Raw genomic sequence first — 26,789 nt, 5'->3', positions numbered from 1 at the left:
TTTTGGAGCTCGATTTGGGCGACCTTGGAGAGGAATTTCACCACACAACTTGGGGTAAGTATTCTTGACTCCCTTGTGATTATATTTCATGAATTAATCTTTGTTTTTGGCATTAGATTATTGATTTTTCAAGAGAAATTGGAGGAATTTTCTATAATTTCTTAAAATGAATTTTCGAGTTTTGAACATCGATTCAGAGTCAGATTTGAGTAAAATTAGTGTGGTTGGACTCATAATTGAATGAGTTGTCAGATTTTGTAAGTTTTATCGGATTCCGATACGTAGGCCCCACTGTCAATTTTTCGAGCGGAGTTAAAAAATTTTATAAATTGTTAAATTATAAGCATTGGAGTATATTGTAATTAGTTTGCACGTGGTTTGAATAGATACGAATCGTTTGACTTGAATTGAGGAGATAGGAAGGCGTTTGGAGGTTGATACACGCGGACTGGAAATTTCTGGGCATTGTTTATCTTGCTCGGCATTGGATTGGCTTGTTTGAGGTAAGTGTTTTCCCTAACTTTGTTGAGGGAATTTTTCCAACTAATTGCCATTATTTGTTACATGCGGGGTGATACATATATGAGGTGACAAGCATATATGCATGTGCCAGGGTTAATCATGCTCGGGGGTAAATTATATGATTTATTGTGCTTTATAAAATTATGCGACACTCTTGTTTCATGTCTTCTATGACTTCTGTATTTCTATCAATATTACATTAAATGCTAGAAACCCTGATTTGGCTTAATGTAATTTGATTAAAAACCTGACAGACTTTTGTGAAAATTATTGATGTGCTAAATCCGGTCGTTATTATACTTAATCACAAATACGACTCTATGACCGTTATTCTTGAGATTTTGAATTCTATGCAAGAGTTGAAGATCATTTTTGAGACTTGCAGAAATACTGGAATAATAAAAGACTTGAAGTTTATTGAATTGTTATTGGCTTGAAAGTCGTGATTGATGTTCAATTTGGAACATTCGTTTAAACACTCTCCTTGATGTTATTTATGCTTCCTACCTTGCTTGTTAATGATATACATGTGCTTGGTAAGGAAGAGTGTAAAGCACGAAGGGTGATGTTGTGCCATTTCATATACATTATCATGTGAGGGAGAGTGTAAAGCACGAAGGGTGATGCCGTGCCATTTCAGTTATATTATCATGTGAGGAAAAGTATAAAGCACGAAGGGTGATGTCGTACCATTCATATATATTAATATGCACGAAGGATAATGTCATACCATTTCATATACATTATCATGTGAGGGAGAGTGTAAAGCACAAAGGGTGATGCCGTGCCATTTCAGTTATATTATCATGTGAGAAAAAGTATAAAGTACGAACGGTGATGCCGTGCCATTCATAAACATTAATATGCACGAAGGATAATGCCGTGTTCATATACATTATCATGTGAGGATGAGAGTAAAAGTACGAAGGGTGATGCCGTTCCATTATTTTTATATTATCATAAGTTCATGGCACGAAGGGTATTTCCGTGCAGGCGAGGACGAGAAACATACATTATATTATGATATCTTTTCGTTGTGTATACATTCATGCCTTTATCTTGAGCTGTTATTGTGCACCTATATTTTTTATGTAACTTGTAGTCGTTGTTCTTTCTGTGTCCTCTACCCCAAGTGTTGCAGTCTATCCATGCCTTCTATCTGTTTACCTTGCAAATGTTATGATTTTCTTCTTGTTTGTTATATTTGCATCTGAGCTTTCTACCATGCTAATTAGTGAAATTCATATTCTTCCTTCCTAATTGTTGTCATAATTTATATGCCTTTTTCCCAGCATGGTTCCCTGGTCCATATGTACTACTTTGTTCATTGTTGCTTCCTGTGTGCCTCCCACCTTATTTTTTTTATTATTACTGGCATTTATCCCACCTAGTTGATAATGTTATATGTATACTCTGTGAGAAAGAGATAAATGCACGAAGGGTGTTGCCGTGCCAATTGATTTGATCTACATATATAAATGGGGTGAGAAAAAGACAAGTGCACGAAGGTATTACCGTGCCATTTGATGTGATATCTGGAATATATTCCTCATACCAGGAAAGTTATGAATTTGCTATTGTGATTTCTCCTAGTAATCTTTTTCTGCCTCGCATAGTTGTTTCATTGTACCCTTATATGTTATGTTCTATAATTGTTTCTATTGTTAGTATAATGCACAGGTTATAACAGTGAGTATCTTTTTACTAAAAATTCCCGTCACTACGTCGACGAGGTTAGACAAAATACTTACTGAGTACATGAGGTCGGTTGTACTCATACTACACTTCTGCACCTTGTGTGCAGATTTTGGATGTTGATGTTACGGTGTATGACGGAAGCTGGTGTTGAAGATGTTTTCGCAATCCGGTCATAGCTGCCTCTTGTTCTTGGTAGCTTTAGAATCATTAATCTGTTCATGTATATGTCAAATAGATGATGTATTTTATTTCATATCAGCTTTGCAAATTATAAATTTTAGAAGCTCATGATTTGTACTACCAGTCTTTGGGAAAAGTAGATAGGTTCAGTTATTTTATCATTTATTCTCCTTGATAAACCTAATTAAATTGGATTGTAGTTAATTGGCTTACCTAATGGGTTGAGTTAGGTGCCATCACGACTGGTCAGATTTTGGGTCATGACAACTATTATACATATAAGAGTCTTGATTCTCTGCAAATTTTTGGATCAACTAGTTTTATTTAGTTTGCTTGAATATACTCCATGTTTTGTGCTATTAGTTTTCTTTAATAGCAACAAGTTATTGCCTTAATCTTTAGGCCATGATGATTCTTGTATGAGTATTAGATTTATGTATCAATTAATTATTGAGCCTGCTTCTGTATTCTGTTGCTTCAAATCTGACTATGATTTTGAGTGGGATGTGGTTTAAAATTCTTGAATCATGATACATCACAAATTTAATATGTTCATTTTCAAGAATTATAATACCAAAAATTTTGACAATTTATTCAAGTAACGAATTTGGCAGTGATTGATTTCACCCGCAATTCATAATATTGGAATTATTAGGTTTGATTCGTTAATCATCAAAGTGGTAGAATCTTTATTAATAATTAATTTCAAAATAGTTGAACTCATATTCATTTATCCATAAATTGTGATGCTTATAAACGATATAATATTTATGGGTAAATTGAAGTCCTTGATTATAAGATATTTATGGGTCGCCCAAAGGTTGATAGTTTGTTCTTATAATCATCGCACATTAAGTCGATGATTTATATGTACTATTAGTTCTATTTATGTATATCCAAAGATAGTAAGTATTACTAACTGGTGCATTAAAAATTATCGAATTAAGTTAAAATATTTAAGTATCATAATGTCTAAAGTTGTATTTTGGTGATTCACCCAAAGGAGGACATCAATATACATTTAATAATACATAAACCATTCTGAATCTAACAATATATTTAATTTTTAACTCAAAACATTAATGAATGAGCATATTTATTTGTAGCACTTGCTCTTCATTCGCACTCTGCTTCTGTTACGACTTTTAACGGACTCAACTTCTCAGATTGGTGTGAACAGATCAAATTCTATCTCTGAGTTTTAGATCTTGATGTTACACTTTATATTGAGAAGCCAACTGCTATTACTTAAACTAGCAGTACTGAAGAAAGGTCCTATTTTAAGCACCGGGACATGTCCAACAGACTAAGCCTAATGTTTATGCGAATGAATATTGCGGGCAACATTAAGACTACTCTTCCCAAAACTGAAAGTGCTAAAGAACTTCTGAAACTTGTGAAAGAATGCTCCCAAACTACTGATAAATCTCTTGATGGGACACTAATGAGCACTTTAACCACCATGAAATTTGATGGTTCACATACCATGCATAAGCATATAATTGAAATGACAAATATAGCAGGAGGACTTAAGTCTTTAGGAATGGAAGTGGAGGAGATTTTTCTTGTTCAATTCATCATTAAGTCATTGCCATCTGAGTATGGTCCTTTCCAAATGAATTACAATACTATGAAAGACAAATGGAACGTGCATGAACTGCATAGAATGCTGGTTCAAGAGGAAACAAGGCTGAAGAATCAAGGAACCCACTCCATTAACCTTGTAGGCTATCAAGGAGCTGGAAAGAAAGGAAAGAAACATAAAAAGGTTAAATAGAGGCAATATAATGTCAATGAGTCCTCTTCTCAAGTACGTAAGAAGGAACACAAGAATGATAAGTGTCTTTTCTGTGAAAAACCTGGACACTTTCAGAAAGATTACATGTAAGGTAAGGCATAGTTCGAGAAGAAATGTAAGCCTTGTGCTTTTATATGTCTCGAATCAAATTTAACTGAAGTTCCTTATAATACTTGGTGGATTGACTCTGGTTCTACTGCTCATATTTCTAATACGAAGCAGGGATTCCTTACAACCCAGATCATAAAACGGAATAAAAGATTTGTGTACATAGGGAATAGAGTGAAGGCTCCATTTAAAGCTATCAGGACTTATCGCTTAATCCTAGATACTTGGCGTCACTTAGACTTATTTGAAACTTTTTATGTACCTTCTCTGTCAAGAAATTTAATTTCCTTGTCTAAGTTGGATAAAGCTGGATATTTTTTAAATTTTGGCAATGGATATTTTAGTTTGTTTAAGCATAATCATCTCATTGGTTCTGGTATTATTTATGATAATTTATACAAATTGAACCTTGATAATCTGTTTGCCGAAACTCTCTTAACTTTGTATCATAATGTTGGAACCAAACTTAGTTTGGTGAATGAACATTCTGCTTACTTGTGGCATAAATGTTTAGGTCACATATCCAACGAAATACTGGAAAAGGTTAGTTAAGAATGAAATCCTTCCATATTTGGATTTTACAGACCTTAATATTTATGTGTATTGTATTAAAGAAAACAAACAAAACACACAAAGAAAGGAGCCATAAGAAGCGCACAACTTCTTGAAATTATACACACTGATATATATGGTCCTTTTGATGTCACTTCTTTCAGTAAGGAAAGATATTTTATCACATTTATTGATGACTTTCACGTTATGGATATGTCTATTTGTTGCATGAAAAATCTCAAACAGTGAATATCTTAGAGGTATTTATTAATGAGATTGAAAGACAAATAGACATAAAGGTGAAAATAATCAGGTCAGACATAGATGTTGAGTATTATGGAAGATATGGCGAAACTGGACAACACCTTGGTCCATTAGAAAAGTTCCTTGAAACTTGTGGCATATGTGCTCAATACACAATGCATGGTGGTCTCGTCCAAGTCACACCTCTATTTAAGGTTATGAAACGGTCGATGCAATAGTAATATCCAACAAGGAGTCGGGGTCGATTTTCTACAGGGAGCTATGAATGGGACTTAGGGGTATATATTATAGTGTATGAGCTTGAAATATCTCAAATTGCACTTCCACAAACTTGGGTTGTTTCTAGATCTAATTTAAGATAAAATTACAAACTAAGAATTGAAACTAGGAAAGTGTTTTTGTTGTTGTTTTTCAAATGATGTAAAAGGCCTAGGGCTATGACCTTCACCTAGGTGTTTCCCTAACGGGTTATAAATTTTAAAGCTTGTTTTATTGGTCGGGGTGTATTATAGCTATCAACACTCAAGTACCCACTCAATACCTCTCGGTAAGAGAGTGATTTTGCCAAATTTGACTTTCTCAAGTCCAAATGAGTACTGAACAAAACGGTTGATACAACGCTCAAGTCGGATTTTACTATCTCTAGTTTTAACCCTTTAATTGGGACTATCAATCTCTCGATTTACCCAATTTTTTGTTAGCCAAGTTTTTCTAGACTAAATCTCTCTTTCTTAAGTAGAGACCAAGTCAAATAGGCATGAACTAATGTTTGCAACCATTAATTCTACAATTAAAAGCAAGAACAAGGCTAAATAATAAACACCCAACCATAAAAAAGCAATAAATCAAATACCCATTAAGATTACACTCTAGGGTTGGGTCAAAACCCTAGTGAAAATCTAGCTACCCATGCTTAAGATAGAAGAAATAGAAGAAGAAATGACAATTAAACTCATATTGATAATTAAAATGATGAAATCAATATTCAAAAAGCTCAAAATAGCAAAAACTACTAAAAGGAGTAAAGGAAACCGTCTACTGTAGCAGCTGATGTCAAAACTTAACCTAAAAAATTGAAACTCTTCTATTTATACAAAACTAGAATTTTCGGACAAAAATACCCTTTCGGAGGTTCTGCGGCCGCACAATTCCATGTGTGGTCCGCACTTTTCTTTAGCTTGATAGGAGTGAGAATCTGCGGTCCGCACAAATGTGTCTGCGACTGCACCTTGCTCTTCTACGGTCTGCACAAATGTGAATGCGGCTGCATAGCTGTTCTTCTGCGGCCACACAATAATTGTGCGGTCCGTACTTTTGTTGAACTTGAGATGCAGGTTCTCTGAACTTTTTCTCTTACCCAGTTTTTGCGACCGCACTTTTCACACTTCTCTGATGGGCGTTTCTTCACATCCTGCGGCCGCAGATGATAATTTGTGATCCGCACTTGTGAGATTTTGTGCATATTTTTTGTCCTTGAGTTCAGATCACTCCTTCTTGAGTTGGATTTCATCTTGGGAGATCATCTTCCAATTTTTCTATAATTAAGCACATTTTATCAGTTTACGAAAACACAATTAAGAACTTTTGGACTAAAACGAAAGCAAAAAGGCGCTAATAAGTAGTCAAAATCCCCACTTATCAACTCCCCCAAACTTAAGCTTTTGCTTGTCCTCAAGCAAATAAGGTAATTCCCACCTCCACAAGTTAAGAGCTATTCCAGCTAATCAAAGATGCATAAATCACACATCACTTGGGACCAACAATTACCCACAACACTTATGAATTATCAACAAGGCAATGAGTTGAACTTTTAAGCACAAATAGTTCTAATGTGACACTTGACCATCAAGAGTTGACTTTATTCATCAAGGAAGCTCGTTTTTTCATGTAGGCCATTGTGGATCTCAAACTCCTCCCCCTATACTCTCCGTTTGCATATCTCACTTAAGAATATAACACTCAATTCAAAGATTTGTGATAGGTTCGCTTATCTCTCTCAAAAGAATGTCGCAAGTACAACTTTAAGTATTATAGGCTTGCCCCTCATGTAAATCACCACTAATGTACGTTCACTCGACTTGAAATCATGTAGGGCTTTTTCCATAATGCAATGAAGGTTTTTGGACTAAGGTTGGATATGCTATGATAGAACGAGTTCATCTTTCCTTAAGCACTCCATTTTCTCTTGTCGGCTCATGCTTTGCCAACTCTTTGAGGCATTTTTTTTCTTAGGGGGGAATAGAGAGATTTAACATCACTCTTTCTTGGTCATGATATTCATTTTCACCTTCTTTGCTTTCTCCATGCTTTGCATCATTACTTTTCTTTGAATCCCTTCAACTCTTCAACTTATTCACTTTCTTTTTGCATTATTCTTTTTGTTCTTTCTTTCTTTTTCTTGCTTTTCCTTCTCTTTATTTTTTTCTCTTTTTGTGCCTTGATACCTTTTTCAAACTTCTCGTCTCTCCCCCAAACTTATGTTTTAGCCAATTGAAAAGTGTTAAGGAAGGTTCGGGTGCCAAGAGAGGGTCATGACAAAACGGGTAAAGGCTTGTAACATAGTTATCAAATGAGAAAGGTTTTAGGCTCAAATGAGTTGACTAGGGATAACAACATTGGTGGGCCATGAAAAATTTCAAGCGGGTCATGGAGAGCCTACAATCACTTCTCAAGCCAAGCAAAACTTAAAATTTTTCCTCAAAACACATTCGAGGCAAGTTCTAGATCATTCGCAGGGGTACTTGGACTTGCAACAAAAACATCTCATCTCTCACGTAGCTGGATTATTAAAGAGGATAGAGTCAAGGGCCCACAACGACCATATTCAAGATTGAAAATCCCTATGGTTTGACTAAACCACTCGATGATTGCTTAAGTCAACATAAGAGTCAAAAGATCATTAACTAGAGCTATTTCTTTCCAAAAAGCTTGTTTTTACCCATAAGCACGTAGTTAAATGTGTTGGTACCAAGTAAAGCATGTTTGACTCTTCGAGCCTGACTCAATTATGTCTTTTTATTCATTATTACTACTATTCTTACCTAAACACCAAAAATGAACTCAATCCCTTAAGAAGGTTGTCACGCCATCCATCGTTGGGAAGAGTCATCCGGTTTATACAAAAATTACCTTTGGAAAGAACCGTAGAATTAAGAAAACCAAAGGCTTATTGTTCACTAAAACATAAAAAGAAGCTACAAAATTAAAAAGAATTTACTAGATTAAACATAGACTAAATAAGAAAACATAATAAAGAAGCTAAAAAGTAAACTACTGAAAGCATAATGAATATACATAATGAGAGAGAAAAAGAGAGAATATATATAGAGAGTAAAGAGAAAGAAGAAAATATTGTCAGTTATTACAAACCAAATGTCTAAAGATCATCCAAATAGCAAATAAACTCCACCCTCCGAATAAAAATAAGCATTGTCCCCAATGCTTAACAAAACAAGAATAAAGAAGGGTAAGAGTGAATAAGACTCCCTATGTGGCCTTGGACATATCCGTGTACATAGCAGCATCACCGCCCTCAGTATCCTCTAACTGGATCTCATCATCCTCAGCTGTGGGAGTAGCTGGGTTGGTGTAACATTGTTACACCCTATATTTTCATACATAAAAATGCATCGTAAGCAAACTAATGTAGGACCAAAAATGAGATAATATTTAAAAGTATATAAATTAATTTAATCATGTTATCTCTGAGGTTACAAATATTGAAGATCATGAACAACAAGTACAAAGAGGGTTGGACGGTTCAGAAGATAAAGCAATTGAAGAAAATAATGTTTTGTCGAAAGTCGACAAGTTAGGAATGTTATAACATATACCTTTGGGGTGAGACTAGGGTGCTTAACATGATAAGGAGATTATGTTATGATTTATATTAGTCGTATGACATCCGTGTGTTATGTTTTGAAGTCAAGAGAGTTGTGGAACAAAAGTCGATGAAAGTCATCACAAGTTACATTCATAAGTTTTACTGAAACTTTGGGTCAAATGTAACTGCAATTTTCTCCCAATATACTTAGAGTTATGGGGTGTTCCACCTATCAAATTAAAGATCTATGAGTCTATTTTCCAACTCATTAAACTGTTTGTCAATACGACATTGGAGTAGAAAGATATGGGCATTTGTGCGATACTGCGCAAGCTGCTAGGTGACAAGTAGGTGTGTCACCTACTTGCTTAAATGAGAGCCCAAAAAATGGGCCATTTCGGGTCGTCCAAAGAGGCCTTTTAAGGGCCTATTTTCTTCATATATTAGACTTAAAATAGAGCATAATAACCAGACATAAGCTCTGCAAAGAATCCTCCCAAAAATTTCCCACAAACCCTAATTGATTTTCTCTCCCTTTCAAGTTTCAATTGGAGGTAAAACCTAGAGTTTGAAGAACCAAGATAAGAGCTGAGTTATCCAACAAATAAGGTGAGTTTACTTCTCTCTTTCATCCAATTTTTCTTCTGTAAATTCATGGTAAGTCGTTCTATACTTGTAAGAACTCACGGGACGGTGATCGGAAGCCGTGAGTTCGAGTTATTCACTTGTAGCGGACTGTTTTGTGGACTGTTTTGTGTTGCTGTTGGGCTGCGTGTTTTACTACTATTTTGTGGAGTTTTGGAGGAGGAAGGGGGTTTATAAACACCATATAAATGTAGGGTGGTTGGCTGGTCGTTCGTCATAACATTTTCGGGTCGTTTGACACTACTACGGTGGTCGTTTTGTGTACGAAGAGATTGGGGTGTGTTGGGCTGTTTTGTAGTATTTAATGGTGTATATAGGGCTGGAAAATAATGTATATATGTTGTTATTGTTCTGTTCTTGTATTGTTGGTGTTATCTTGAATTTGGAGGAAGTAAGGATTATAGGGGAGATGCTGCCCGTTTTAATACAAAATAGGTTTGTCGTTCGTTGTGCGATAGTTGTACCTTTCGTAACTTAACGATAGTATTATTATCATTCTTGTAGATTAAGGTGCGAAGAGGTGAGTTCAACTTGGTGATTGGAAAGATTGTGATAAGGTATGTTAAGGCTAAGCCTTCCTTCATTTTGGCATGATCTCGTAGCTACATGTGTTAGTAATGAGACAAAAAGAGAAGTTCATATTCATGAATTTATTCACACTATTCTAGTCTCATAAGTTACAATATTATTCCTTATCGAGACTCTATATTCAATTTTAGTATTGTCTTCTTTCAGTCAAGAGAGCAGCAAGCCTATATATACAGTATTACAGTATTTTCATTACCATCGAGCTATAATCGATGGGCAGGCCCCTATTGGGCAACCTCTGATCAGATGGAAAGTTATATACCGAGCCTACTGTGGCCGAGCGCCTATGAGCGAGCCCAGCATGGTCGAGATACATAGCCTAGTATGGCCGAGCGCCTATGAGCGAGCCTACTATGGCAGAGCAGTTATATATACCGAGCCTTATAAGGCCGTACAATTATTTTACTTACTATATTGAAGGAGTTGAGTCAGTATCAGCAGGTAAGTATATCTCCAGATCATCTTTGACTCCCAGTTACTTCCAGTTATTATATTATCAGTTCAGTTTCGATTTTCAGTTATGTTATTGCCTTACATACTCGGTACATTATTTCGTACTGACATCCCTTTTCTGGGGACGCTGCATTTCATGCATGCAGGTTCAGATAGACAGACGAGTAGATCTCCTCAGTAGGTGTTTCCCGAGTTCAGCCTGATCGGTAAGCTCCACGTCTTTCGGAGTTGCCAGGTCTAGAGTGTTGTGTACATCTTATGTATATCTGTATATATGTTATGGGTAGGTCGGGGCCCTGTTCCGATCATAGTACATCTATCAGTAGAGGCTTGTAGACATATCCTGTTGGTTAGTGCAGTATGTTGGGTTTGTAGGCCTGGTATGTATAATTTGGTGGTTTGTCAGCTGTAGTAGCTATGACGGCCTTTTCAGCCTAGCTTTATATTGATGTTTAGTTAGCGCTAGTTTCCATTCAGTTTTATATTTTGCTTCGCAAATTGTCTTGCAAGGTGGCCCCATGGCCAAAGTATGACATTATGTGTTCAGAGTCCCTTAGTCGCAATTTGGTACGCCAGGTTAGGTGAGGCACCGGGTGCTTGTCTCGCTCCTAGGTTCGGGGCGTGACAAACTTGGTATCAGAGCAGTTCTATCCTAGGGAGTCTACAAGCCGTGTCTAGTAGAGTCTTGTTTATAGATGTGTTGTGCACCACATTATATAAACAGGGCACTACAGGGCATTTAGGAGTTGGTTACCCTTCTTTGAAATCTAAATCGTGCTATAGAACTGAGTTATAGGAAATTTGAATTAAACTTATGTGTTGGTGTTTGCATGCACAGATGACGGTGACTAGGAAGACTACGGCTAGCCTAAGGAGAGATACAACAGTAGGTGAGGGGACCAGCAGGGTACCCCCAGTAGATGGGGCCCAGTCTGAGGCTCAAGGTGAGACCCCTACTCAGCCATTACCGGCTCCTCCACCAACTACGGAGATTCCTAGGGAAACCGCACATCCAGTTCCCCCTCCACTTCCATCAGATCAGGACTTGAGGAGTGCGGTGCATTTGTTGACACAGTTGGTAGCTACCCAGCAACAGGCTAGGGCATCAGCTAGTGCAGGAACTTCTGAGGGGTCTGGGAGTTCAAGGGTCCGAGAGTTTATTGCTTTGAGTCCCCCAGAGTTCACGGGGACAGATCAGAGGGAGGACCCGCAGGATTTCATAGATCAGCTTCACAGGATCTTTCGTGTTATGCATGCCACGGAGAAAGAGGCAGTTGAGCTAGCAGCTTTTCGACTCCGAGATATAGCCATCCTTTGGTACGAGGGATGGGAGAGGTCCAGGGGACGTGATGCACCTCCAGCTATTTGGGAGAATTTTTCAGATGCCTTCCTTGACCAGTACTTACCACGGGAGATCCGACAGGCTCGAGTCGATCAGTTTCTAGCCCTCAAGCAGGGTAATATGAGTGTTCGAGAGTATAGTCTCCGTTTTGACTCATTGGCCAGATATGCACCATCCATAGTTGCTACTATGCGAGACAGGATTCACAGGTTTATAGCAGGGTTAGCCCCAGAGTTAACTGAGGCATGTGCCACCGCTGCATTGCAGGATAGTATGGATATCTCCCGGATTCAGGCATTCGCCCAGAATATAGAAAGGGGTAGGCGTCGGCAGCAGGGTACAGAGAGGGCTGAGCAAGGGCAACGTAAGAGGATGAGATTTCCCAGGTCTCAGGAGAAATATCAGGGTAGTTATAGGACCCAGTACTTCGGACGGCCACCTAGGCCTCCGCCACCTCAGTTACAGGGTTACAGGTATGACCGCTATACTCAGTCAGGACCAGGTGAGAGCTCATGGGCGTCGGGTTTGCAGCGACAGCGAGGATCTGCGCAGACATGGTCATTTCCTCCACGGTGTGACATCTGTGGTAGAGGACACTTGGGCCAATGCCGAGCAGGTTACTGATGCTTGTTATACATGTGGGCGTCCAAGGCATATGATGCGGGATTGCCCAAATAGAGATTCGGGGGGAATGGCACAACCAGCGAGTTCAGCAACAGGATCATCTATGTCCGTGCATCCTTCAGGGCGCGAGTCTCAGTCTTCGGCTGGTAGAGGTCGGGGCAGAGGTAGAGGTTCCAGTTCAAGTGGTAATCAGAACCGTATCTATGCTTTAGCGGGTCGATAGGACCAGGAGTCTTCACCAGACGTTGTGACAGGTATATTAACCATTTGCTCTCACGATGCTTATGCTTTGATAGACCCAGGATCTACTTTATCGTATATTACCCCATTTGTCGCGAGGAAGTTTGGTATAGTGCCTGAAATACTAAGTGATCCTTTTGCGGTATCTACACCGGTCGGAGAATCGATTATTGCTAGACGGGTTTACCGAGGTTGTACGGTGACAATTTGTAGTCGTCAGACCTCAGCTGACCTAGTTGAGCTAGAGATGATGGATTTTGATGCTATCATGGGCATGGACTGGTTGGCAGCTTGCTATGCCACAGTTGATTGCCGAGCAAAGGCAGCCAGATTTTATTTTCCGGGTGAGCCAGTCCTTGAATGGGTAGGTAATACACCAACACCCAGAGGTAGGTTTATTTCCTATCTGAAGGCGAGGAAAATGATCGCAAAAGGGTGCATTTATCATATTGTGCGAGTTAGAGATGCAGATGCTGAGATACCTACACTTCAGTCTATTCCCGTAGTCAAAGAGTATGCAGATGTGTTTCCAGATAAGCTTCCAGGTATTCCTCCAGAGCGAGAGATTGATTTTAGCATCGATTTGCTTCCAGGAACTCAACCAATATCCGTCCCTCCGTATAGAATGGCACCTGGCGAATTGAAGGAGTTGAAGGAGCAGTTAAAAGATTTGTTGGAGAAAGGTTACATCAGGCCCAGTACCTCACCTTGGGGTGCACCAGTACTATTTGTGCGGAAGAAAGACGGCTCGCTGAGGATGTGTATCGATTATAGGCAGCTGAACAAGGTAACTATTAAGAATAAGTATCCACTTCCAAGGATCGATGACTTGTTTGATCAGTTGCAGGGGGCTAGATGCTTTTCAAAGATAGATTTGAGGTCGGGGTACCACCAAGTCAGAGTTCGGGAAAAAGATATTCCGAAGACAGCCTTCAGGACCCGATATGGCCACTTCGAGTTCCTTGTCATGTCCTTCGGGTTGACTAATGCACCCGCTGTATTTATGGACTTGATGAATAGCCTATTCCGACCATTTTTAGATCTGTTCGTGATAGTATTTATTGATGATATTCTGGTTTATTCCCGTTCAGAGGATGAGCATGCGGACCACCTGCGAGCGGTACTCCAAACCCTCCGTGATCGTAAGTTGTATGCTAAGTTTTCTAAATGTGAGTTCTGGTTGAAGTCTGTAGCATTCTTGGGGCATATTGTATCAGATGAAGGGATAAAGGTGGACACTCAGAAGATTGAGGCCGTGAAATCTTGGCCTAGACCTACCACTCCGACAGAGGTTTGTAGCTTTCTAGGCTTAGCAGGATACTATCGGAGGTTCGTAGAGGGTTTTTCTTCCCTTTCGGCACCATTGACGAAGTTGACACAGAAAGAAACTAAGTTTCAATGGACAGAGGCTTGTGAGCGGAGTTTCCAAGAGCTTAAGAACAGGTTGACCTCAGCTCCAGTTCTAACACTTCCAGAGGGTCTAGAGGGTTATGCCGTGTATTGTGATGCATCAGGTGTCGGGTTAGGATGTGTCCTGATGCAACATGGGAAGGTAATTGCGTATGCTTCAAGGCAGTTGAGGAAGCACGAGAGGAATTATCCGACCCACGACCTCGAGTTAGCTGCGGTTGTCCATGCACTTAAGATATGGTGGCATTATTTATATGGTGTTCATGTTGATGTATTTACTGATCATAAAAGCCTTTAATATATCTTCAAGCAGAAAGAGTTGAATTTGCGACAGAGGCGATGTCTTGAGTTATTGAAAGATTACGATGTTAATATTCTCTACCATCCAGGGAAAGCTAATGTTGTAGCAGATGCCTTAAGTCGCCGATCTATGGATAGCTTAGCACATGTAGAGCCCAAGAAAAGACAATTAGCTAGAGAGATTCATCAATTGTCTTCGTTGGGGGTTCGGTTAGTAGATTCTGAGGATGGTGGAGTTGTACTCCAAAACACTATAAAATCTTCCCTCATAGCGAAAGTCAAGGAAAGGCAGTACGAGGACCCAGAGTTGGTCGAGCTGAGAGAGCAAGTTCCACAGCAGAAGAATCCACTGTTAGAGCTAAAGGGAGATGGGGTTCTCAGATATAGGGGTCGTTTGTGTGTTCCAGATGTAGCAGGGCTACGAGACTGGATTATGTCAGAGGCACATTATTCATGGTATTCCATCCATCCTGGGTCGATGAAGATGTATCATGACATTAAGGATGTGTACTGATGGAATGATATGAAGAAGAACATTGCTGAGTTTGTCGCCCAATGTACTAGTTGCCAGCAAGTGAAGATAGAGCACCAGAAGCCTGGAGGGCTAATGCAGACTATAGAGATCCCGACATGGAAATGGGAGGCGATAAACATGGATTTTATCACGGGTTTACCTCGTTCTAATCATAAGTTCGATTCCATATGGGTGATAGTCGATAGGCTCACGAAATCAGCTCACTTCCTACCGGTCAGATCTACATATACAACAGAAGATTATGCAAAGTTATATATTAAGGAGATAGTGCGGCTACACGGAGTACCAGTTTCTATTATATCTGACCGTGGGGCTCAGTTTACAGCACATTTTTGGAGGTCATTTCAGAGAGGTCTAGGGACTCAGGTGAATCTCAGCACAGCTTTTCATCCACAGACTGATGGACAAGCCGAGCGCACAATTCAGATGCTCGAGGATATGTTACGAGTATGTGTGTTGGATTTTAAAAGAAGTTGGGATGAACATCTACCTCTTGTCGAGTTTGCATATAATAACAGTTACCACTCCAGTATTCAGATGGCTCTGTACGAGGCTTTGTATGGGCGTAAGTGCAGATCTCCTATAGGGTGGTTTGATGTTGGGGAATCTGGGTTATATGGGCCAGACCTGGTTCAACAGGCCATAGAGAAAGTAAAGCTTATCCGGGAGCGACTGTTGACAGCTCAGAGTCGTCAGAAGTCATATTCTGACGTGCGGCGACGAGACTTAGAGTTCAGGATTAATGACTGGGTATTCTTAAAGGTATCACCTATGAAGGGCGTGATGAGGTTTGGCAAGAAAGGCAAGCTTAGCCCACGGTATATTGGGCCTTATAGGATCATTCGGAGAGTGGGCCAAGTAGCTTATGAGTTAGAGTTGCCCTCAGAATTGGAGTCTGTCCATCCGATTTTTCACGTATCTATGCTACGGAAGTGCATTGGCGATCCTACCCGAGTGGTGCCCACGGATGATGTACAGATTACAGAGGACTTGTCATACGAGGAAATTCCAGTTGCCATCCTAGACCGACAAATCCGCAATCTACGAAATAAGGAGGTAGCTTCCGTAAAGGTTTTATGGAGGAGCAAGAATGTAGAAGAGATGACGTGGGAATCGGAGGAAGAAATGAAGTCTAAATACCCCCACCTATTTCAAACTGAAGATATGGCTCGAGATGGGATGCTACAACACAACTCTATTTAGGCTAGAAGGTCAGCAGGTAAGCTTTTATTTTTCACTTTTAGTATTTATGATTTACGGTTGGTGAGGCAAAGTGTTGCTATTTATAAACATTGGCCATGTGTGGCATGCATAGTATGTTTTCTGGCTACGTACAGGTTGGTTTTAACCTAGTGTACGAAGGATACTCTGGCAAAAGTTTCCAAAGTCTCTAAGAGTAAACATTCGAGGACGAATGTTTCCAAGGGGGGAATGATGTTACACCCTATATTTTCGTACATAAAAATGCATCGTAAGCAAACTAATGTAGGACCAAAAATGAGATAATATTTAAAAGTATATAAATTAATTTAATCATGTTACCTCTGAGGTTACAAATATTGAAGATCATGAACAACAAGTACAAAGAGGGTTGGACGGTTCAGAAGATAAAGCAATTGAAGAAAATAATATTTCGTCGAAAGTCGACAAGTTGGGAATGTTATAACATATACCTTTGGGGTGAGACTAGGGTGCTTAACATGATAAGGAGATTATGTTATGATTTATATTAGTCATATGACATCCGTGTGTTATGTTTTGAAGTCAAGAGAGTTGTGGAACAAAAGTCGATGAAAGTCATCACAAGTTACATTCATAAGTTTTACTGAAACTTTGGGTCAAATGTAACTGCGATTTTCTCCCAATATACTTAGAGTTATGGGGTGTTCCACCCATAAAATTAAAGATCTATGAGTCTATTTTCTAACTCATTAAACCGTTTGTCAATACGACATTGGAGTAGAAAGATATAGGCATTTGTGCGATACTGCGCAAGCTGCTAGGTGACAAGTAGGTGTGTCACCTACTTGCTTAAATGAGAGCCCAAAAAAATGGGCCATTTCGGGTCATCCAAAGAGGCCTTTTAAGGGCCTATTTTCTTCATATATTAGACTTAAAATAGAGCATAATAACCAGACATAAGCTCTGCAAAGAATCCTCCCAAAAATTTCCCACAAACCCTAATTGATTTTCTCTCCCTTTCAAGTTCCAATTAGAGGTAAAACCTAGAGTTTGAAGAACCAAGATAAGAGCTGAGTTATCCAACAAATAAGGTGAGTTTACTTCTCTCTTTCATCCAATTTTTCTTCTGTAAATTCATGGTAAGTCGTTCTATACTTGTAAGAACTCACGGGACGGTGATCGGAAGCCGTGAGTTCGAGTTATTCACTTGTAGCGGACTGTTTTGTGGACTGTTTTGTGTTGCTGTTGGGCTGCGTGTTTTACTACTATTTTGTGGAGTTTTGGAGGAGGAAGGGGGTTTATAAACACCATATAAATGTAGGGTGGTTGGCTGGTCGTTCGTCATAACATTTTCGGGTCGTTTGACACTACTACGGTGGTCGTTTTGTGTACGAAGAGATTGGGGTGTGTTGGGCTATTTTGTAGTATTTGATGGTGTATATAGGGCTGGAAAATGATGTATATATGTTGTTATTGTTCTGTTCTTGTATTGTTGGTGTTATCTTGAATTTGGAGGAAGTAAGGATTATAGGGGAGATGCTGCCCGTTTTAATACAAAATAGGTTTGTCGTTCGTTGTGCGATAGTTGTACCTTTCGTAACTTAACGATAGTATTATTATCATTCTTGTAGATTAAGGTGCGAAGAGGTGAGTTCAACTTGGTGATTGGAAAGATTGTGATAAGGTATGTTAAGGCTAAGCCTTCCTTCATTTTGGCATGATCTCGTAGCTACATGTGTTAGTAATGAGACAAAAAGAGAAGTTCATATTCATGAATTTATTCACACTATTCTAGTCTCATAAGTTACAATATTATTCCTTATCGAGACTCTATATTCAATTTTAGTATTGTCTTCTTCCAGTCAAGAGAGCAGCAAGCCTATATATACAGTATTACAGTATTTTCATTACCATCGAGCTATAATCGATGGGCAGGCCCCTATTGGGAAACCTCTGATCAGATGGAAAGTTATATACCGAGCCTACTGTGGCCGAGCGCCTATGAGCGAGCCCAGCATGGTCGAGATACATAGCCTAGTATGGCCGAGCGCCTATGAGCGAGCCTACTATGGCAGAGCAGTTATATATACCGAGCCTTATAAGGCCGTACAATTATTTTACTTACTATATTGAAGGAGTTGAGTCAGTATCAGCAGGTAAGTATATCTCCAGATCATCTTTGACTCCCAGTTACTTCCAGTTATTATATTATCAGTTCAGTTTCGATTTTCAGTTATGTTATTGCCTTACATACTCGGTACATTATTTCGTACTGACGTCCCTTTTCCGGGGACGCTGCATTTCATGCATGCAGGTTCAGATAGACAGACGAGTAGATCTCCTCAGTAGGTGTTTCCCGAGTTCAGCCTGATCGGTAAGCTCCACGTCTTTCAGAGTTGTCAGGTCTAGAGTGTTGTGTACATCTTATGTATATATGTATATATGTTATGGGTAGGTCGGGGCCCTGTTCCGATCATAGTACATCTATCAGTAGAGGCTTGTAGACATATCCTGTTGGTTAGTGCAGTATGTTGGGTTTGTAGGCCTGGTATGTATAATTTGGTGGTTTGTCAGCTGTAGTAGCTATGACGGCCTTTTCAGCCTAGCTTTATATTGATGTTTAGTTAGCGCTAGTTTCCATTCAGTTTTATATTTTGCTTCGCAAATTGTCTTGCAAGGTGGCCCCATGGCCAAAGTATGACATTATGTGTTCAGAGTCCCTTAGTTGCAATTTGGTACGCCAGGTTAGGTGAGGCACCGGGTGCTTGTCTCGCTCCTAGGTTCGGGGCGTGACAAACATCTGGCGTACCGCCTCAACAGTGTCAACAGCCAGGTCTGGCTCGTTAGACTGGCCAGCTGGTGCCACTAGAACTGATGGTGCTGGTGCTGCTGGTAGTGATGGTGCTAGATCTATCAGCATGCCAAATGGAAGATCTCCAGCTGTAACAATCTTGGTCACCTCTTTTTGCAGCTTTTCAATTGATTTCGTGGACGCCCTAGATTTCCTCATTTTCTTTACTTGCTTTCCCATCTCCTCAATCGCTAATCCATATTGTACCAAGGTGTTCATTATAGTGGTCTGGTTCTCCAGGAGCTTCTTCAAAGTCTCCTCCACTGTCGGAGGTATCTAGGGTGCCGGCATAGATGAATACATTATAACAAGACCAGATAAGTCAGACAACTTTGCAGTAGCTGTCTGCATCTAGTTGTTGAGGCTCGCCAAAGTCTGGGAGATTCGCAACATAGATAGTGGAGCAGAAGGCATAGGCACCGGCTTCAAAGCCGATGTGGAGGGCACTGATGCTGAAGGACCTAAAGAAGGAGGTGGAGGCATAGCTGTTGCACCATCAGAAGGCTCTGCTGAAGTAGATGGCATGTCAACTGTCTCAGCAGCTACCCCGGCGGGCTCATCAGACTGGACTACAATAGTAGAGGGTTGACCATTTTTCATTGGGTTTCCACCACCCATCAAAGAATACCATGAGAAGGGCTTCTTCGCCCGCACCTTGATATCAAAATCCCTCGGCTCCACCCCCACATCCGTAAGGTACTTAGTAATAGTGTTGGGATACGGGTAGGAGGTGTCACCTTGCCTGGTGGCCACATACATGTTGGCCGACATCACGACACCCATATTGATTGGGTACCCGGCCATGATAGAGGCGACTAGCACTGCCCGCGGAATTGGAAGATTTGTTTCATTTCGGCACAGGTCTAGTTTGCTACACACAAACGTTTTCCATCACTTGGCCATAAAATTTAGGGTGTTCCGTGGAATAGGAACCCCTGCTGTGATCCATGCTGGAGGCGGCCCCAGAGCTGCAAGAATCTCAACTAGCCATGGTCGAACTGCATCTCCCAGTGCTAACGTTTCCAGGTATTGCACAAGCTCCACATCCTCAAACCCTAAATACGTGTTCTGGGTATTCTGATCGAATCTCACCTTTAGATTTCTAACTCTTGTTACCTTGGTCCCCTTCTTTATATGCGCCACATTGGCGTAAAATTCCCGGACCAGGTATTCCTTGGCATCTATCACACTTTGGGTGAACCACGTCCACCCCTTCTGCTCCGGGAACTGTCTCAACACTACCGGGTTGTATTTGTCAAGGTCTTTTAACATGAACTGACGCTCAAGAGTGAGCAATCTCAAAGGCCACCAATTTTGAAAACTTGTGAAATCAGTCAGACTAACAAACCTATCTTCCCACATCTCTTTATTCCTCGACCTCTCAAGGCCGACAACTCTGGTATCACCTACTCTACCATCATCCAGAATATCATCCACATCAGTTGTTGATGCTTCAAGGACAGGTGTAGAAGAGGGCTTTGAAGCCTGACTTGCACTCTCCGAATCCTCGAAAGTGCTACGTGAGGAGGAAGGCTCGTCTCTAAGTTGGTATCTGCCCTGTGGCTGTGATTGAACAACAGGTTGCTCTTGCATAAAGTCATCCTCTGACGCTTCCCGAGATGAGGCGTATGAACTAGATTCGGAAACTCGGCCTGCTGTGGCTTTCTTACTGATTACCCTTTGGAGGGTGAGGGGTAAATTGCTTTTGCCTCTGCCTCTGGAAGGCTCACTCCTCCCCTTTGATGTATCACCATGACCTCGTGATCTAACCATTTTCTGTATCAAATAGCAGCAGGAGTCAGTTCAAGTGCATATAAATAGACATTCACAGAACAAAACATGTTTGTAGGTTGGGGAAGTGCGGTCCGCACAATTACAAGTACGGCCGCATACTGGGTTGTGCGGACCGCATAATTTGGACTTGCGGACCGCATAATTTGGACTTGCGGCCGCATAGATGAAATTGCGGTCCGCACAATTTTGAGTGTGACCGCATATCTGAAGTGCGGTCTGCACAATTGTCAGTGCGACCGCACTATGAGTACCTCAAAATAGCAACTCTTTGAAGACAGAGATTGGCCGGATCTGTGACCGCATACACTTTTCTGTGGTCGCGATGGGATTTTTGCGGTCCGCACAATTTTAAGTGCGGTCCGCATAGTTTTGCCTCACCAACTGCCCCAGTTAACACTTCTGCGGACCGCACAATTTCTTGTGCGGTCACAAATTTCAAACTTAGATTGGGCAGATCCCTTAAGGGTTTCGATTTATGCACAAATTGGACATGGTAATAGCAGCTAAACATGCTAATCAAGATACCCATTCCCCAAATAGCAATTAGGAGCTGACCCAACACAATTTACACCCCACATAGATATAAAATTGACTTCTAATGACAAATGGTCTAAAATAACTAACAAATTGTAAATTAAACTAAGAAAATTGAAGAATCCTAGAAGTGATTTGAACATACCAGTGATGAAGCAGTGCTAAGGAATGATCACATATGCGTATCTAGGTGGTAGATGATTGAACACATGTGTGCAAAGTTTTAGCCCATTTTTTTCTCAGAGAATGAAAAGTTTGTACAGTAGCCTTACCATTACTATTTATACACAACGGATCTGGCTAAGGAACAACGAGATGAGTGCGGCCGCAAAATTTCTTCTGCGGTCCGCACTCTATTACCTGGAGGTTCAATTTCCTTTTATGATTTTGCGGTCCGTAAATTTAGCTGTGCGGCCACAGATTTTGGTGCGGACCCCAGAATTCGCTATGTGACCGTACATTGGTTGTTTCTCTAACATACAAACTTCAGAGAGTTTGCATTTTTCCATCTCAATTTGTGCGGTTCGCATAAGAATTGTGCGACTGCAATTGCCTTCTGTTGTAGCTATCAAAATTGTGCGGTCCGTACTTTTTCTAAACTTCACTAATTTTTCTGAGCACAGTTCCTGTAAAGCACACTCAGTCCTGCAACACACTTCAAATCCAGTTAGCACAAAATAAGCCATATCTAAAGAAGAAGAAAAGAAAAAGAAAAAACATGGGTTACCTCCCAAGAAGCGCTTGATTTAACGTCGCGGCACGACGCAGATTACCATCACTTGAAATGAATTACTGCCACGACGTGGCCATCACTAACATTTCCCAGATAATGCTTCACCCGGTGACCATTCACTCTAAACACCTCATCATTTTTATTCTTCAAGTCCAATGCACCAAAGGGTGTCACTCCCACAACTTCAAACAGGCCACTCCATTTAGACATTAATTTTTCGGGAAACATCTGTAACTGTGAATTGAACAACAACACAAGATCACCCTCTTTAAACTCTTTGTTCCAAATGTACTTATCATGAAGATATTTCATCTTCTCTTTGTATAAGGACGAACTTGTGTATGCATGGTACCGGAATTCATCCAACTCATTCAAATGTGCCACCCTTAAGTTGGCGGCGACATCCCGCTCAAAATTCAACTTCTTTAAAGCCCACATGGCTTTGTGCTCAAGTTCCACTGGAATATGACAAGATTTTTCGAACACTAACCGGTATGGAAACATTCCGATAGGTGTTTTGTAAGCCGTCCTATAAGCCCATAAAGCATCATACAATTTCTTGGACCAATCCGTCCGGTTAGCATTCACTGTTTTGGACAAAATACTCTTTATCTCCCGGTTGGAGACTTCCACTTGACCGCTTGCTTGTGGATGATAGGGAGTCGTGACTTTATGAGTGACACCATACTTGGTGAGTAAGGTGTCAAAAGTTTTGTTGCAAAAATGCGATCCCCATCACTTATGATAGCCCGTGGAGTACCATACCTTGTGAAAATATTCTTCTTCAAAAACGCCACCACACTTCTCACTTCATTGTTCGGTAAAGCAATAGCCTCAACCCATTTAGACACATACTCAACCGTGACCAAGATGTAGGTGTTTCCATAAGAACTCACAAAAGGACCCATGAAGTCAATACCCCACACATCGAAAATATCAATCTCTAAAATGGTGGTGAGGGGCATCTCATTTTTCTTTGAGATTCTACCGGCCCTTTGACATTCATCACAATGCTTGACGAGATCACTTGCATCTTTGTAAAGAGTGGGCCAATAGAAATCGCAACTTAGCACTTTGGCCGCCATTATTGCTCCACCGTGGTGGCCACCACACGGCAAAGAATGACAAGCTCCAAGGATTTCACATTGTTCCTCCTCCGGTACACATCTTCTAATCACTCCATCCGTACAAATCCGTAAAAGGTATGGTTCATCCCAATAATATTCTTGACAATCCCGTTTGAGTTTCTTCCTTTGGTTTGAAGAGAACTCATTCGGAATGATACCACTTACAAGAAAGTTTGCTAGATCCGCGAATCATGGCACCTATTTCATTGAAATAGCCAAGAGTTGCTCATCGGGGAAGGAGTAATTGATTTCAAGTCCATCATGCGGCCTCCCCTCCTCCTTCAAATGAGACAAGTGGTACGTCACTTGATTTTCACTTCCTTTTCGATCTTGGATGTCTATATCAAACTCTTGCAACAAAAGCACCCATCTAATCAACTGAGATTTGGAATCTTTCTTGCTCATAAGATAAAGAAGTACCGCATGATCCGTGTGGACAATTACTTTTGCACCCATCAAGTACGGGCGGAACTTCTTAATAGAAAACACAATGGCAAAGAGCTCTTTCTCCGTAACGGTGTAGTTGACTTAGGCACTATTCATGGTCTTACTAGCATAGTAGACCGGATGAAAAATCTTATTGATGCATTGCCCCAAACAGCCCCTATTGCTACATCACTTGTATCATACATGAGCTCAAAATGGACACTACAATTTGGAGTGGTGATAATGGGAGTAGTAGTCAACTTGAACTTTAGCAATTCAAAGGCTCTCATGTAATCATCATTGAAGTGGAACTTAGCATATTTATCCAAAAGCTTGCACAACGGGTTCACCAATTTAGAGAAATCCTTTATGAAACACTGGTAAAATCCCGCGTTGCCTAATAAACTCCGCACGCCTTTCACCGAAGTTGGAGGTGGAAGTTTAGAAATCACCTCAATCTTTGCCTTGTCAACTTCAATGCTATTCTTTGAGATCTTGTGGCCAAGGACAATGCCTTTCTCGACCATGAAATGACATTTCTTCCAATTGAGCACTAAGTTTGTTTCTTCACATCTTGCCAACACTTTATCCAAGTTTGCGAGACAATCATTGAAAGAATTCCCAACCACCAAAAAGTCATCCATGAATACTTCAAGGTATTCCTCCATCATGTACGTGAAGATCGACATCAAACACCTTTGAAAAGTCGCTGGTGCATTGCACAACCCAAATGGCATCCGCTTGAAGGTGGAAGTACCATAAGGACATGTAATGGTAGTTTTCTCTTAATCCTCCGGAGCAATAAGAATTTGGTTGTAGCCGGAATACCCATCAAGGAAATAATAGAAAGCACGGTCGGCCAATCTATCAAGCATTTGGTCTAGGAAGAGAAGTGGAAAATGGTCCTTCCTTATGACTTTGTTGAGCTTACGATAATCTATACACACTCTCCACTCGGTCACCGTTTTTGTAGGAATCAACTCATTCTTATCATTGGTGACCACCGTCATGCCCCATTTATTTGGGACACATTGAGCCGGAGAAGTCCACGAACTATCAGAAATGGGGTAGACAACCCCGACATCCAACCACTTGATGATCTTCTTTTTGACAACCTCTTGCATGGCTTCATTGAGTCTCCTTTGATGTTCGATAGATGGTTTGGCACTTTCCTCCAAGTTAATCTTGTGCATGCAAAATGTGGGGCTTATCCCCCGAATATCCACCAAACTCCACCCAATATCCTTCTTCCTCTTTTGTAGCACCGCCAGTGTAGAGTCTACCTGCACATTAGTCAAACAAGAGGAAAAAATAACCGTTAAAGTAGAAGAAGGGCCAAGAAATTTATACCGAAGATGTGGAGGCAATGACTTCAACTCTAAAATTGGATGCTCTTCAATTGAAGGTTTTGTAGGAGGAGTTTTCCTATTTTCAAGATCCAAGGACAATTTGCGGGGTTCAAAAATGTACGACCCCATTCCTTGCAAAGAGTTCACGCATTTCATGAAGCCATCCATCTCGTCATCAGCAAAGTTGAGCAAGGCGTCCTCCAATGTATCATCAACATTCATCACATCACTTGTTTCATCTACAATCACATCGGTCACTAAGTCCACGAAAGAACACACCTCTTTGCTATTGGGTTGCCTCATGGACTTACACACATGGAAAACCACTTTTTGATCACCAACCCAGAAGGTAAGTTCTCTGGCTTCAACATCAACTAGAGCCTTCCCCGTAGCAAGGAAAGTTCTACTAAGAATAACCAGTACCTTATAATCAACCTCATAATCAAGAATGACAAAATCCGCCAGAAGAATGAATTTATCAACACGAACCAATACATCTTCAATCACTCCCAATGGTCTCTTCATGGTACGATCGACTATTTGTAATCTCATAGATGTGGGACTTGGTTGCCCAATTTCCAAAGTCTTAAAAACCGAATAGGGCATCAAATTGATACTTGTCCCAAGATCACAAAGAGCTTTAGCAAACTCAACACTTCCAATTGTACAAGGAATCATGAAAGCGCCGGGATCCTCCAACTTGGGAGACATGGAATGCACAATTACACTCACTTGATGAGTTATTTTTATAGTTTCAAAATTCATCGACCGCTTCTTTGTCACTAAATCCTTCATAAACTTTGCATAACCGGGCATTTGCTCCAAGGCTTTAACTAATGGCACATTTATCGAGAGACTCTTCATCATATCAATGAACCTTTTGAATTGATTCTCGCCATTTTTCTTGGCAAGCCTTTGAGGATAGGGAGGAGGTGGCTTAGGAAATGGTGCCTTAGATTTTTGTACTACCAGTTCTGGTATGTCAATCATATGATCCCAAAACAGGTTTACATTCTCTTGAGTTTCTTCCACCGTGTCATCAATATCAATCCGCACTTCCTCATTTGCGTGCACAACATTGTTTGGGCTCTCCTCTGCCTCTACCAGTTACTCATCATCCACAAGTTGCCTTTGACTTGAGGTGGGTGCATTCCTACCTCTTCCACTTCTTGTAGTAACCGCCATGGCATACCCCATATTGTTCCCACCCTTCGGGTTTACCACCGTATCACTTGGTAATGATCCCTTAGGATGAGAATTTAAAGCTTGAGAGATTTGACCTATTTGCACTTCTAAGTTTCTGATTGATGTGTTGTGTGAAGCAAGTTGAGCATCGTAATCAGCATTCTTCTCCATCATTTGCTTGAACATATTCTCAATACGACCCATTTCATTATTGGAGGAACTAGGACCATGAGAAGGGTAAGGAGGTATTTTCATCGGGGGCCTTTGAAAACCCGACCCCCAATTTCCTTGGTTGTTGTTCCGCCCGCCTTGGTTGTTGCCTCCCCAATTGCCTTGATTGTTGCCTCCCCAATTGCCTTGGTTGTTATTATTTTGCCAATTCCCTTGGTTATTGCTTCCACTCCAATTGCCTTGATTGTTGTTATTCTAATTGCCTTGATTGTTTCCGCTATTCCAATTACCTTGGTTGTTTGAAGGTCTCCATTATTGTTGACTAGGGCCTTGGAAGTTATTTCTTTACCCTTGA

General features: G+C 40.5%; 1 protein-coding gene across 1 annotated transcript; it reads left to right on the top strand.

Moving 5' to 3' along the window:
* The first annotated feature begins 3,727 nt into the window (after window positions 1-3,727).
* Window positions 3,728-4,177, top strand: LOC104092454 (uncharacterized). The gene has a single exon (XM_009598063.1). The coding sequence runs from the start codon at window positions 3,728-3,730 to the stop codon at window positions 4,175-4,177; it is 450 nt and encodes a 149-aa protein (XP_009596358.1).
* Window positions 4,178-26,789: the final 22,612 nt, after the last annotated feature.

Source organism: Nicotiana tomentosiformis, chromosome 3 (genome assembly GCF_000390325.3).
Source record: "Nicotiana tomentosiformis chromosome 3, ASM39032v3, whole genome shotgun sequence".
Classification (NCBI taxonomy): domain Eukaryota; kingdom Viridiplantae; phylum Streptophyta; class Magnoliopsida; order Solanales; family Solanaceae; genus Nicotiana; species Nicotiana tomentosiformis.
The sequence above is the reverse complement of the archived record's forward strand: the minus strand, read 5'-3'. Positions and strand labels throughout refer to the sequence as shown.